The 14739-nt window shown below is 31.7% G+C and overlaps 3 protein-coding genes across 9 annotated transcripts; 1 reads left to right on the top strand and 2 right to left on the bottom strand.

The window, feature by feature from the left end:
- Positions 1-334: 334 nt before the first annotated feature.
- On the bottom strand, positions 335-2608 carry LOC107177371 (protein FAR1-RELATED SEQUENCE 9-like). The gene is made up of 3 exons (XM_052443671.1): positions 736-2608; positions 615-667; positions 335-505 (listed from the first exon to the last, which is right to left on the bottom strand). The coding sequence occupies exons 1-3, from the start codon at positions 1635-1637 to the stop codon at positions 498-500; spliced, it is 963 nt and encodes a 320-aa protein (XP_052299631.1). The 5' UTR covers positions 1638-2608; the 3' UTR covers positions 335-497.
- On the bottom strand, positions 1866-2798 carry LOC107178825 (protein FAR1-RELATED SEQUENCE 5-like). The gene has a single exon (XM_015534444.2). The coding sequence runs from the start codon at positions 2796-2798 to the stop codon at positions 1866-1868; it is 933 nt and encodes a 310-aa protein (XP_015389930.2).
- Positions 2799-6030: 3232 nt separating this feature from the next.
- LOC102620832 (ribonuclease MRP protein subunit POP4) lies at positions 6031-13129 on the top strand. 7 transcript variants are annotated; one of them, XR_008055731.1, is made up of 10 exons: positions 6031-6365; positions 8096-8398; positions 8614-8649; positions 8751-8827; positions 8929-9191; positions 9635-9703; positions 9789-9847; positions 10502-10603; positions 11288-12693; positions 12841-13129. XR_008055731.1 is itself a non-coding variant. In XM_052443467.1 (10 exons), exons 2-9 carry the CDS (start codon positions 8167-8169, stop codon positions 11383-11385), a joined length of 936 nt encoding a protein of 311 aa, XP_052299427.1. In that variant the 5' UTR covers positions 6031-6365; positions 8096-8166; the 3' UTR covers positions 11386-11411; positions 12480-13129. The 7 variants fall into 7 exon arrangements, 5 of the variants coding, with proteins under 5 accessions (XP_052299427.1, XP_015386581.1, XP_052299428.1 ...); XR_370942.4 differs by having other exon boundaries at positions 12848-13129; XM_052443467.1 differs by having other exon boundaries at positions 11288-11411; positions 12480-13129.
- Positions 13130-14739: the final 1610 nt, after the last annotated feature.

The raw sequence follows: 14739 nt of genomic DNA on the forward strand, positions 1-14739 counted from the left end.
TGTTACTGTAAAATCCGGTAAAATATAAATTTATTTAAATAACTTATCCCATGTGAAGTCTTGTCAAGTCAATATACTAATTATCATGAATGTAATCAAGCGCTCTTTCTTTTATTGTTGTTTCATGATTTTTTTAAAATTATATATTTTATTTCTATTTCATTGCTCAATTCTTATAAATATTCTACATCTTTCTAATTAAACCGCATTAATTTTCTCAATTAATTTACAATCCTCTTTTCAAAAAAAAAAAAATTACTATTCACTGGCAACCAACTCATTGAATGACATTCAACTATAAAATTAAAAAAGTTAATAAAAGACAAATGGGAATATAAGGTAAATTAATTGAAGAATATTTAACACTCATTAAGTACTGTAAAATTTAATTACAGAAGAAAAAAATTCTAATTTGCCCAAACATTTTAGCTAAGCCCATGGTCAGAATAATAACCATGATTTCTCAAATGAATCCAAAGTAACCCAGATCTTGACCATCATTCATCTGTAGTCAACCACACATGCATGAACAAATAATTAATTAGATTCTTACTTCATATTCACAAATGTCAATACAGCAAAATATATTTATAGCTATGTCAAAGACCATGTACCTGTAGAGGAGGAGCTTTCATCAAAACTATCTGCATCATCCAATAAAGAAGACCTATGTGAAGTAAAAATAGAGTAAAAAAATGTTGTATAATAATTATATGTTAAGTTAAACATGCTTACCGATTTTTGAGCATTGGACAATTTCTTTTATCATGTGATTGTCCAATTTTTCCACATCCATGACAACGCCTGTTTTTATCCTTAGCTCGTGCCTTCTCTTTTCTTTTTTTCAGCCTTTTTCCACACCCTTTTGCCCTAACTACAAGTGGATCATTCAATACATGTTGGTCAGTACACTTGTTTTTCTCCATAGCTTTTGGATCCTGACTTACAACTGACTTAATCTTCCGAAGTGAATTTTCGAAATCATCCATCAGTATCTTACTTGCCTCCTCACTAATGACAGCCTTATCAATAACATTTGAAGCGAGTTGAAATAATGCAGTACGTCTCATGAGAATTGAATTCTGGAAACAATCTTCTATTTCTAAACCACCATCACCAATGACTTTATCACATCTTGCAGATTTTGTCCATCTCTTCAGTATGTATTGATCTGGCAAATATGTAAATTGCTTTCTATGAAAATAAGCTAAAATATGTTTACATGGAATTCCTTTACTCTCAAACTTCTTACAAATACATGAAGCAAAATCTAAAGTTTTGTCAAACAAAACTTCGTGCACATCATCATCTTCATTCTGGTTCACAACTTTGTACACACAATGATGAGCATCTTCTTTTACAAGTTCGATTTTATGTTGCAAACTATCCCACAATTCATCTTGAAATTTATAAAAAATTTCACGTGTGTAAAGACTAACCATTTGCTTCTCCATCTTCAAAGGCAATTTCAAAGTAGGTTTTTCATTGATGTCTGCATGATTAGCATTTAACTCTTCATGTCTTTGGTGATTAAGTGCTCTATTAAATCGTATCATAAAATCCAATAATGAATTTTTTTTAGACACGTACCTCTTGAAGAAAAAATGATAGCTCTCTGCTCGTTGACTGCTGGACATTCCAGCAGAAAAGACGTGATTCACATATGCAGGCACCCATTTTGAACGAATTTCAAAAACTGATTTTAGCCATGCATTATCACGTAGCTTGCCTTTTTCTATAATCTCCAGCCAATTTCTATCAAAATCATCCCTACTCAATGACTTCCAAATGCATTTTTGAAAATCAGGATAACAATCCTTATGCTTGATTGCATGAACCTTATCAGAAAATTTATTTAGTATGTGTCAGATACAATACCTATGAAATGTATTTGGAAGAGTTTCAGAAATGGCTTTCGTTATAGCTGGATCTTGGTCAGTAATAATCATTTTTGGTAGATCACCAGGCATAGCTTTTTTAAATTGCTCAAACAACCAAACAAAAGACTCAGTAGTTTCATCGCTTAAGAATGAACAAGCAAAGACAGTTGTCTGGCCATGGTTATTAACCCCGATAAATGGTGCAAAAATCATACCATATTTATTGGTATTATAAGTAGTATCAAAAACCACCACGTCACCAAAAGAATTATAACCCCTTCTAGATGTTGCATCAGCCCAAAAACAATGGGTAATTCTATTTTCATTATCGGACTCAATTGTAAAAGTAAATGCTGAATTTTTCTCTTTTTCCAACTGAAAATGCTCTAACAACATATCTGCATCATGTCCTTTCACTTTATTCTTGGATTTCGTTTCATCGTTATATAAATCTTTCCCAAGACATCCAATATTTTGTATACCTCCACCTTGCAACTCAAGGACACTAATTTGTTGATGTATTGGTATATTAGCTGCTGCTAATTGATGAGTCAATGATCTTTTTACTTCTGACACATTACGATGAGATCTTAAAAGGTGTACTCTTCGGGGTGTTGTTAATGGGTGGTTATGATCCTCTTCAAATACGCTAACTACATAAGTTCCCGATTTAGACTTAACCACTGCTAGTTTTGCCTTACAACCCTCTCTCACTTTACTGCATCGTCGTTTTTTTTCAACTACTTCTTTAGTGGTTGCCCCTTCTTTAGAGCATACATACTCCTTCCTTACAATTTCGCCTCTGTGACTTTTCCTACTAGAATTGATTCTCACGCTAAAACCAACCTTTTTTGCATATTCATTATAAAATTCATGAACATCATCTAGTAAGACAAATTCTTGTCCTAACCTGGGCATATGATCATGTGGTATGACTACGGGTTTGTAAACTTTGTCTCTCTACTCCTACCTGGCTTCTTCATAACTTTCCCCAGTGTCTATTCCAATATCATTCATTCTCTTCATAAATCAAACAAGAAAAAAAATTATTATAACATCACGATCTATAGTAGTTAATATGAAAATGGATTTTAGCTTCATGGAAATTAGAAAGATGCAGACAAGAATAGAACAATACAAATAATAAAATAAAAGGCATTAGATTACATTCATGACTCATGAGTAAAATAATAAACACATATATATTTTTAAAAGAATTTAGCATACCTGTTATTAATTGTGAGAACCCGCCAACAGTAGCGATCAAAATTAAAAATTAAAGTCAATGATAATTAGTGTTTTGGCTTGGCAACTAGTTAATAGGCAGACAACTAGTTATATAACTAGGGTTCTTTTACGGCAATAAATCAATATAATATTTATTGCACTTTACTAGTTTAGCGCGCAAAGGTTTTAAGAGCGTTGGATTGACTCAATTTGATCCAACCGCTTATATTCAACATGCGGAGGATAACTAATATCCGGACATTCGGATAATAGAAATATTGTATGTATATATATATATATATATATATATATATATATATATATATATATATGTATGTTTGTATAAACCAGTTAAAATTAAAAAAAATGAAAAAGAAAACAAAAAAAATAAAAATCAAGGGCCTGTTCTCCCTGGCCCATTAAGCAATAACCCTAAAAATGTGTTTGGGAGTGAAGTGTTGTAACTTTTAAGTTGCAGCTGTTATGGAGTAAAAGCTACAGTTGTGGAGTAGAAGTTGAGAAAACAAATTTACTAAACTGTCAAAGTCCAGCTACAAGTATTACCAAACACCTTAATAGCTGGAATTTGACAGCCCAACTTCCTCACTACACTCCCAAATAAGTTAAAGTGTTAAACAAAACAAATTGAACAAACACCAGCCGCCCACCGGCCAACCGTGCGTCAAACAGCCAACACCAGGCACTCCGGCACACCCTCAGTCCTCGCTGCCTCACTCACAGCCATCATCACTGCCGACCGTCACAAGCCCAGCACTGCAGCAGCCAACAAGCAACCACGTGAGTCTCAAGGCCAGCACGCGACGAACCTAGCAACAGCAGCGGCTACAGCGCAACACACGGACGCCAACAGCAACGAACCCACTCTAAGCCTTGAATCCACCATACCCACGAGATCTACTAATCTTTGAGATAGAAATAATCAGCGCCAGTTTCGATTTTTTCTCTTGTAGAAAAAAATTTGCTTTCTGTATTAATTTTGAATACACACACATACATATATGCTAATGTGATTATAAAGTTGCAATTATTTGTTTCCTTGTTTTTGTTTTTTAATTTTGGGCAAAGTTACAATTTGCTGGTTTATTGCTTTTCTCATTGATTAGGAAGCATCACTGCATTAGTGTCGATTTTTAAATTGCATTACATGTTTATGCATTTTGATTTTCAACAAATTTGAAATTGTAACATTTATAATTAAACAGAATGAGAAAGGTTTGCTGGCATAATCTTTCTAGCCAAATAATTCTAAAAAGATTATTTATGGTTTATTAGGTTGTGTTACAAGTATTTTGTATGTTGGATAATAGGACTCAACTACTTTGCAACAATTGTGAGGTACCACTTGATTTTGTTTTTTTGTGATTTTAATTATTGGTCATTGAATTTAATAAAAAAGTAAATTCAAGGGTAGAGATTCATTTATTTGAATGTTAACATTATACTCCTGCTATTTATAAAAAACACAAAAGAACTAAAGAATTAAAACTTTTAGCACATACGTCCAAATTGTTTAAAATTTTATGTTGTTTAATTAGTAGCGAGTCTAAAAAAATAAATTTTATTTTAATATTATATATTTTATTTAAAAATTAATTTTTAACATCATTTATTTATTAAAAATATTAATTAATATTATTTATTCCCATTTCATTTAATATTATTTAGTTACAGGCTTATTGTTGTTTTACTCTTTCAAAAAATAAAACATTTTAAATAAAATAAAATAATTAGTAGTGAGCATTAAAAATAAATATAATTTTTAATATTAATTATTTTTATTTTATTTAATATTATTTATAGTATTTATTTTTGTTTTATTTAATGTTATTTAGTTATAGACTGATTATTATATTTATTCTTTAAAAAATTAAATAATATTAAATAAAATAAAGAATTAGTTGTGAATCTTAAAAAAAATATAATTTTTAATTAATATTATTTATTTTATTAAAAATAAATATTTTTTAATATTATTTATTTTATTAAAAATAAATATTTTTTAATATTATTTATTTTATTAAAAATAAATATTTTTTAATATTATTTATTTGATTTTATTTAACGTGATATAGCCATAGGCTTATTATTATATTTATTCTTTCATGAAACTAAATAATGTTAAATAAAATGAAATAATCAGTAATGAGTCTCAAAAAATTAATATTATTTTTAATAATATTTATTTTATTTTATTTTATATTATTTAGTCATAGCTTATTTTTATATTTATTTTTCAAAATCAAATAATATTAAATAAGCAATTGTGAGTCCTAAAAAATAAATATTATTTTTAATATTATTTATTTTATTTAAAAGAATAAATTTTTAATTTTTTTATTTTATTAAAAATATTATTTAATATTATCTAGTCATAGGCTTATTGTTATATTTATTCTTTTAGAAAGTTAAATAATATTAAATGAAATAAAATTACATTTTAGCATATCGCCAACTAAAGCACATAAATTTATAAATAAATTATAAATAAAAAAGTAAATAATATTAAATAAAATAAAATTATATTTTAAAAAGTCACCTGTCAAAATACATAACAACATAAATAAATTGTAAATAAAAAGGAAAGTAAGAGGTTCAATTAAATTTGACATTACAAAAGACAAAAATGGGTGGTAGCTTGCAACTGTTGCAAGGTAGCTAGACCCTGGATAATATAATCATTTATAATTTAAGCTTTTATTTAAGTTTATAGTTTTATTAAAAATTTATAATAAAAAAATTAAAGATGGGCTTTTGTGGGCCTGGGCTTGCACCCGGCCCAGGCCCGCAAATTGCCTCACAAAATCTGAACGGTTTGCCTTTGGTTCGAATCTAAAATCGAACCGTATGCAAAAACCGAGCGGTTCAAGCAATAACAACCGGCCCCAATAAACAAAATCCCTAAACTTCGAAATGCCTCGCTGTCTCTAATTCGTAAATCCCCTACTGTCTCTAAGCACTAAGCGGTGGCAGCCCCTCTCTCAGGCCTCAGCAGCACCAGGACGCCGACGGCGGCACATGCAGCACGTGCAGCAGCAGCCCAGCAAAGCAGCACCACGCGCAGCAGCAGCTCGCTCACTCTCTCTCTCTCTCAGCACGCAGTCACATACAGCTGCAGCAGCCCCTTTCTCACGCCCCCTCTCACTCTCTCCGTCTCTGGTCACCATCTCACCCTGCTGTCTCAGCTGTTGCCGTTGCAGCCGCGTTCAGCCGTTGCCATCCTGCTGGCCGCCGAAGACAGTGAGTTGAGACTTATTTTTTTATTTTTCATTATTTTTTTCCTGAATTGAATTAGTCAAGTTAATTGAGTTGTGAGTAATACTGTAATAATTCAATTTAATAAAATTTTCAGCAAATGTTTTAAATTTTCTTTCATTCCGCATCCATAGTATTTATTTGACTTGATTTCTGTCATGGTGTTATTTGTGTTGTTGCAATGCTGCTGATGACATTGGACGTGGATAATTGTTGTTGCAAAAAGTTTTGCAATGTTGATGATGAAATTTTGTTGGTTAGTTTAAAACAGATGCCGTATTGGTTTGTTAATTTCATTTCTTGTCATGGAAATGTTGATGGTAATGAAACTTTTGGAGTTGCTTTTATATCCGACAATGTGATATTGGGAACTTTTGATGTTCTGTTGTTATGTAATTATGGATTTATGATTTGTGGTGAATTTTCTAATTATGTGTGTTTGTGAATTGTGACTCTGTTACGTGTTCGGACTTTTGTTTTTTGTTTTGAATTGAGTATTTTAATTATGTGTGTTTGTGAGCTGTGACTTTGTTGGGTGTTGGGATTTTTGTTATTATATTTTGAATTGAGGACTTTATATTCAGTGTGTAGATGCGTAGTTAGTAGGTGAAAAGCAAAAACTGTAAAGTTCAGTTAATACAGTTGAAAATGAAATTGTAAATGAGAGCTGCAAAATCTGTCCAGAAAATGAAACTGAACTGAAAATGGAGAACCGATCGCAGCCGAAATGTTTTGCTTCTGTTCGGCTCTAATGTTCAGCTCGGCCTTGGTTCTCATTATCCAGAACTGATTGGTTTTGGTTTGGTTCGGTTCTGACCAGAACTGGAATGAGAACCGCCCACCCTACTGAAAAGCTGCAACTGTAGAGTCCAAAATGCTCAGCTGAAAAAACTGAAATGAACCAAACTGAACCAACTTCAGTTTGGTTCGAAAATTCAGTTCGTATTCAATTTTTGAAGCCGAACTGGATTCTGCCCACCCCTAAATTCATTTCTGTTTTGATATTTACTGCTTTTATTCTTTTAAATTGGGTTGAAATCATTGAATTATATTAGTATTTATTTAAATCTTTGATACAACCCTTACATTAGAGATGAACCATTGCTTACTTGGTGATTGATGACCACACTTACTGATTATTTTGAGTTTATATTTTGATTATAGTGTGATTATTCTTACTCCTTTTTGGTTTATTACGGGCAGTAAAAGCAAATTCAAGTCAGTAAATAAATATGTAAATGATTTTTTTTTTTTTGCATGTATTGTGTGTATTAGGTGTTTGATTAATTGCCTCAAAGAAGTATCTTTGATAGAAAACAAGCAATTTTTGCCATCTGTGCATATGAACTTGTGAAATAAACTACAGAATTACTAGCTGCTTAGTGTGTTGATTAATTGTGCATATCAAGTGAATTATTGATGGACCATGATTATTCAAAAGTGTATTAAGTGAAAATTTCACCATGTGTTTACTTCTAAATTTTGATGGTTTAAACATGCCTAAGATAATTGCCTCCTTTGAGATTACTAGCATCATTGTTTCAAGTAGAGTGGGTAATCCTCTAGATTCTGAAGTTATAATATTATGTTATGCTAAATTAATTAGGTAAGTGAATTTCATGGACCATTACAAAGTTTGAAAAATAGATTTATTCTGAAGGTTTATTAAATGAAATGAGCCTAATGCCTTGAGTTATTTCTTAATTTATAACCAGGTTTGGGACTACTTTGTAGTATATTCCGACTCTCTCTCTTATTGCTAGAAAAAAGTATAACCATATAAGCAATGGCTACAAATACAAGCACGGAAGATCAAAGAAAACGCACTATGGAGGCATTGGAGCGAAGGTTTGCAACTGCGAAAGCTGAGGCGCTTCAACAAGTGAAGCATGGGAAAAAGAGATCACTCAACGATGATGAAATGGAAACTCCTGCGACAAATTCTTCACATATTGCTTCCTCACCGCATGTAACGGATAGATCAGCTGCTAACACCCCGAAATCCTTATCTAAGAAAGGTTGGCATATTTCAGTTGCTTAAAATTGGATATTGTACTCATGGTTTCCATTTTCACTTGCTTCTTGAGTTCTTTTTTCTAAATTCATTCTTTGCTTTCTAGAAATTGTGCAGTTCATTGTGGAGTATAAAGTGTCCTACATCATCTACTATATTTCATTTTGATCATTGCCTCCACATTAACCAAATTTTACTTGCATTTTGGATTATACGTAGGGAATTTCACTTTCTCGGGTTACACTGCATTCCAAGGTATTACTTCATGCTTAATGGTTTTTTTCCTCTTTCTCAATAGAAGGCATTTTCCTGTGCTTTCATGTTACTTAAGTATATCGATTGTTGATATTGTACAGATTTGGAAGAAAGTGGATTAACATATTCTCAGCTCCCCCAGTCCATACATGAGAATCTGCTGACAACCAATGTCGAGGTATGTTTTTGCTGAAAGAATCAAAACTAGCTATGGTTTTACAATTCACGGGATAATATATTTTAGCTTCTTTGTCTGAACATCTCTTGGAATCTTTGCAGCCTTCTAGTAGAGGAAGCACAGTAGATAATGTTTTGCATGGGCTTTTTCAAAATGGTGATTCAGCTCAGAAGTATCTGCAGGGATCAAGAAGCATGAAAATTGACAACTGGATCCTCCTCGATAATTATGTACAAGGACGTAATGTATCCCCTGGCTCTCACATTAAGGCCTTGCAAATCCACTCAAAACGGTCTAGAAAGCACATGTCCATGAAACAGCTTAAAAGAAGTGGAGCACTTGATTTGCCAAAGGATCTGCAAAAGTGAGTTACCAGAGATGCATATGGTTGTGTATATGGTGGTAGTTTGCAATGTCTTTGTTTCTCTCCATCTGCACTTGTATTTTGGTCCACCATTATTGTTTGATATTGAGTGATCTTTGTTAGGTTTGCAGTGTCTTCTATTTCATTTCGTATTTGATCAGATCAGCGTAGACATTGTCTTCTTTTCAACCATGAAGATATAAAAATAAACTTTTTGTTTTTCCTGATTTTGCTTTATATATTTGGGGGGAAATATGAAAGAATAGTGCATTCTTCCTGAATGTGTGAGAGATAGGAAGATCTTTGATCAATGGATTTCTTCTCCATGGTCAAAATTATGTGCTTGGAGATGTATGTTATAACATGATTTTAATATGAGCAATTCTTTTCTTTTTCCTCTTGAAGTAGTTCGCCTAAAATTGTTGTTTTGAGTTTGATTGCAGGTTTGAGAAGTATAAGCCAATGCATGAAATGTGGAAGGGCTATATTACACAACTTCTTAAAAGCACTGGGTGTGATATCATTTCCTAATAATGTTTCTGAATTTTCATTATAATTGTTGGAATTCTGTAACCATACCTCCCTTCAATCATGCAGGAAAAATCAGTTGGCCCAGTGTCTTCTTAGTGCAGATTTACACGGTGCTAATATTATAGGTAACATGCTCTTATCTGTGACGTCAATTTTACTGTAATAAACACCAATGGGAATCACAGAAGCTACTTTCTTCTCCTACTTCTAATTTGCTCTCGTCTGTTTTCAAAAAATTGTTAAACTTGTCTTCTTTGAAAATTATCTAAATCATACTCACCTTCTCTTGTTCTTATTCTTTTTCTTCATTGTGAGAAAATTTTCTAAACATGATCATTTCAGCTAGAACTGGTCCAAGAACTATATAAACCATACAAACTTGGGCAGATCTTTAATGTGTAAGACTATTTGCACATATGCAACTCTTTTCTGATTTTACAGAACTCTTAAACTTGTCTTGCTGAAGGAGAGCATTATAGTGCTAACAAACCAATTGTGCTCAAGAAAGACCAACAGCTGAGCTCTGTTGTTCATCAGGTCTCCACATAGTCTAACTGCCTCATAAAGAGGAGCAATTGGATGAACAAGTTGTTAGTGGAGAAACATTTTATTGTCTTTAACAGAGCATGTTAGTTTATTTTAGTAATTTGCTCTTTAGGCCAAGTCCTGTCAAAAAGTTGAATGGCAGGGAGTGTGTTCGTGGTCTCGACCCCGTTAGAGATGCCAATTGCACTAAAATAAAATGATTGCTTTCAATAATCCTCCCAATTCTTTTGCAGTTGCAGAGTGTAAGACATCTGCTCTCACTGGATTGAGTGGTATAATGATTCGTGAAACTACAGAAACATTTGGGATGGTTACACCAGATGATAAATTTCATGGTAATTCAGCCTTTTATGTACTTTAAATTAATATGGCCAAAATTATTCCAACTTATTATGCATGGTTCAAATAATTTTTTTGAGCTTCTTTCCACATATGCATTTGTTTTAAGTCTGTGCTTGGTTTGCCAAGTAGTTTAACTTGGAAATGATATAATAACATAATTTTGCAAATGTTGGTGTATACATGCGGATCTCTTTCAATGATTGCACTTTTTAGTTTCTTGTAAACTCTAGATGCATCTTTTTCCTCAGTGATGTTATAATGTGAAATAAAAAAATGAAAAAATTTTTAAAAAAAGTAATGATTGGCATAGTTGGGAGAAGACAAAAAAAAAGTGTCAAAAACATGGAAAGCACATTACAAGTTTAAACATGCAATGAAGGTTTCATTTGCATTATCTCATAAATTTCACATCAAGGGCACCTGTCATGTTATTGCATCATGAGGACTTTAGCAAGATATAAGCTTTTAGGTAAAAGTCAACAATAACTCTATGAATTTCACATCTAGAGCAGCTGTTGAGGTTCTTGTACCACAAGGACTTGATGCATTATTGCATTATAGGGAAAATTAAGTTTGTAAGACATCATTTGAGTCTATTATTGTTGTGGGGTGCATAAAGTCATCAATAACTGTGGCTCAGCTATTTGATGTTTGATTTCATTTTGGGTAATTTGCAGTTGTTCCTAAAAAGGTTTCTGTCCTCATGTTCCGAGTTGACTGCTGGAAGATAACGTTGTTGGGAGACAAACTTACTTCAAGAAATTTGGGATTGTAGTGTTGCTATTAATCATTGCGTCCCAGGTAATCTTCATTGACATCTGCTTAGTATCAGCCAATAAATATTATTAGTGTTTATATCTTGCAAAGACTAAAAAGTAGAGGAGATTGTATAGCACAAGTAAACTTTCTGGTCTTTTAATGTGATATCAATTTTTCTTCAAAATTAAATGTGGATTGATTTGTCATTGAAAGTTGTCTGCCCAGTAGAGTGTCTTTCTCACTTGCTTCGTAGAGAAAATATGATGATGTCTTATACCAAACTCATAGGAGTTTATGACTTGGGAGTGTAATTGGTAAAAACTTCTAGCGTTTTTACAGATTGATTTCTGAGCTGGCTTTTGATTGACATTATATATGACAACAAAGCAGTGAAGCATGAAAGTACTGCCCTTTAAGTTCATATTAAGTGCTCATCAAACCATCTGATTGACTTATAACAAAATTAAACACACTGTTTTCTTGAATCAAAGGTTCATCATCATGGTGAGCTTTGGCTTGTTGGAACCTAGTTTCTCTCCCCCACCCAAACCCCTTTTTGTTATCACAGTGGCTGTTCTACTTCTTGGTTATGCAGGTTGATTCTAATTATCTTTGGCCAAAACTTTTGCCTTGTCTATACTCAATTTTTGGAAAATGAAAAAAAAAAAAAAAATCTATAATGTTGGTTGTTAGGATGAAAGAGCCAATTGGTTAAGGATTAAGTTTAGCTTTCATTGGAAGATTAGAGATCAAGATCTGGATGTTATAGAAAAGTTATTTTTAATCAATAGATAATTTGCAAGTCCCTTAACAACCAATAAGACTTCTATATGAAGATTAACATACGTTTCTCTTTATGATTCATTATATTGTTGGTGTAGCATTATAAATATATTTAGTACAATTTGTAATACATTCTATGTAATATGTTTGTCATTAGCTCAATAACCCCCTAGTTTTGCACCTTGCAACTTTATTACCTCAATTGGACAACAAAAAGACAATAGTAGGTACCATATTATTTAAAGAACAAAAGCATTTTAAGTTCAATTATTTGCCTTTTTCTTATAATGATTTGAAAGACATTTAATCTCTTGTTTTGGTAAAAAGTTCAACACCCGGGTCATGTAATGGTGCAATTTCCTTTTGTCTCTTTCCAATGAAATGGGGTTGCGTTATAGTGCTTGCTTTAATTGATCTTGGTGCCCGCCCAAGGGGAATGACCAAAGGCCACAAGCTATTGAAATTATTGGCTGCTGCTTTCATTGTTAATAAAGCAAGGGCTTAAACATCAACTTTATTCTTTGATTCATCCTTAAAGAAGGTAAATGTTAATCATAATTAAACAGTTCAAGACATTATATTTTTGGATAATTAGATACCCAATGGAATAATATTTCACTTTTTCCCCCTACTTTGTTTTCCCATTCTTTTTCCATAATGTTCCTAAAGTTCTTCCTTATGCTATGAGATCGCAGGCATGGCTGAATTACCAATAGTCCAAGTAATGGTTGTTTATGACTTCATGTCGTGTTTTCCACAGCCTGGTAACTGGTATTGCAGAAGCAGTTTGGTGTCGTATCATTATTAATCATGTTTAATTTTGCCTTTTTGAAATCAATTTATTGTTTTGTTAGATAAGAAATCTAAAATTTGTACTCATTTATTTTTATCTTATTTCTTGGACTGACCCGTTTGATGTAGAGAATGCTAATCCGTTGGAAAATCACTAAATTGGTGTACAATTATGGTTTGAAATATGTTCTTTTTATGGGAGTAAAACGAAAATGATTTAGTATCAAAAGATATTAGTAACGAAATAATCAATTGAAAGTTACTTCTCATTAGAAAATAATTAAGTTGTTAGAATACATCAATATTAATGAGTTAAAGGGGCAAATTATTATTATATTTAAAAAAAAAACTGAATTTAAAGATTTGAATTGAATTCATTGTCTTATGCTTTTTATCGTACAAATTTGGTGGTGTTGAAATTTTTTATAAGAACTAATATATCATACTTCTCGACGTTCTTCATTTAGGAAAAGAAAATCTAAAAAAAAAAAAAAAAGAAGCACCAGTAACCAAGTGGAATGGTGATGTTAGATTATTTAATGATAGAGATTTTAAAATTTTTTGTTTCAGATTATTTTTCAGACAATGTGATATAAGATGTGGAATTCATTGATTGATTTATAATTTTATATGAGATTTAAGTAAATTAATTATATTATCTTATCATCTAATTAAAGAATAACACTTTATTTGTTGGCTTGTGCTCTAGATTCGTATTTTATATCAAATTTAGATTCTTACCGAGTTGTGCCTTATACTCAGATTGTTAATATTTCAATTGATAGTTATTTTAATGAGGATAACGTATAATTAAATTTTTACTGGACATGATTATAAATAAAGAATAATCGTAACGTACCAGACAAAAATTATAAAAGTTATATAAAAGGCTGCAGATCAGTTTTAAAACCAAATTCAAGTTGTGCATTTATATGTGCCCTGGCACGAGGGTAAGTATTAAATGATATCGTCGCATCAAATGAAATTTTAAGACACCCCCCGTGAATTTAAAATACAACGACCACTGCGTCCTTCGAATCGCCCAAATTGGACATCTGGGCGCACGTTTAAACTGTGGAGGTAGTAGACCCACATTATAACTCTCGTGTCCCACCCCACTGCATGCTCCATCTTTTACGGCAACATTAAACCACAAGATCATTGAAGTGTTATACCATTTTAGAGTTTCAAGATATCAAGTTCCATTGACGCACCCAAAAAGCAAGTAACGGTTTCATCCCAAGAAGAACTAGAGACTCTTCTGGATTCAATATATTTTCAAAAAAGAAAAAAAAAGAGTAATTTTATACAAATTGATCAATATTATAATCAGTAGTGATATATTTAAAAATTGCTTTATAAATTACATGACACAAAAGAAAATAATTAGGTAGATCTTGTGATACTTTAATCCATCTAATAAGTAACCAACTTAAATGATTCATATTATAGTATTTAACACTTTTATTATAATTCATAATCATTTTTTATTCTGAGAAGTGAGGCGGTAAATTAAAAAGGAGATCACTTTGAGGATATAAATTTGAACCCTGTAAGGTCTCCATATATATATTTTAACAAAGTATAGAATATATATATTTCTGCACATTATCAAAATTTCCTGTAGACCCAGAATATAATGCACATTATCAAATGCAAATTTATTCCCAATACTTGGTCAATTTCATTCTCTCTTTTTTTATTTGTTCCCGGATAAAATTTTGGTGAGCTCATTCAATGAGTTAAATTATACAATAACTCAATTTTACAAAACTGAAACGTTACGAAATTAATA

Source organism: Citrus sinensis, chromosome 6 (assembly GCF_022201045.2).
Source record: "Citrus sinensis cultivar Valencia sweet orange chromosome 6, DVS_A1.0, whole genome shotgun sequence".
NCBI lineage: Eukaryota > Viridiplantae > Streptophyta > Magnoliopsida > Sapindales > Rutaceae > Citrus > Citrus sinensis.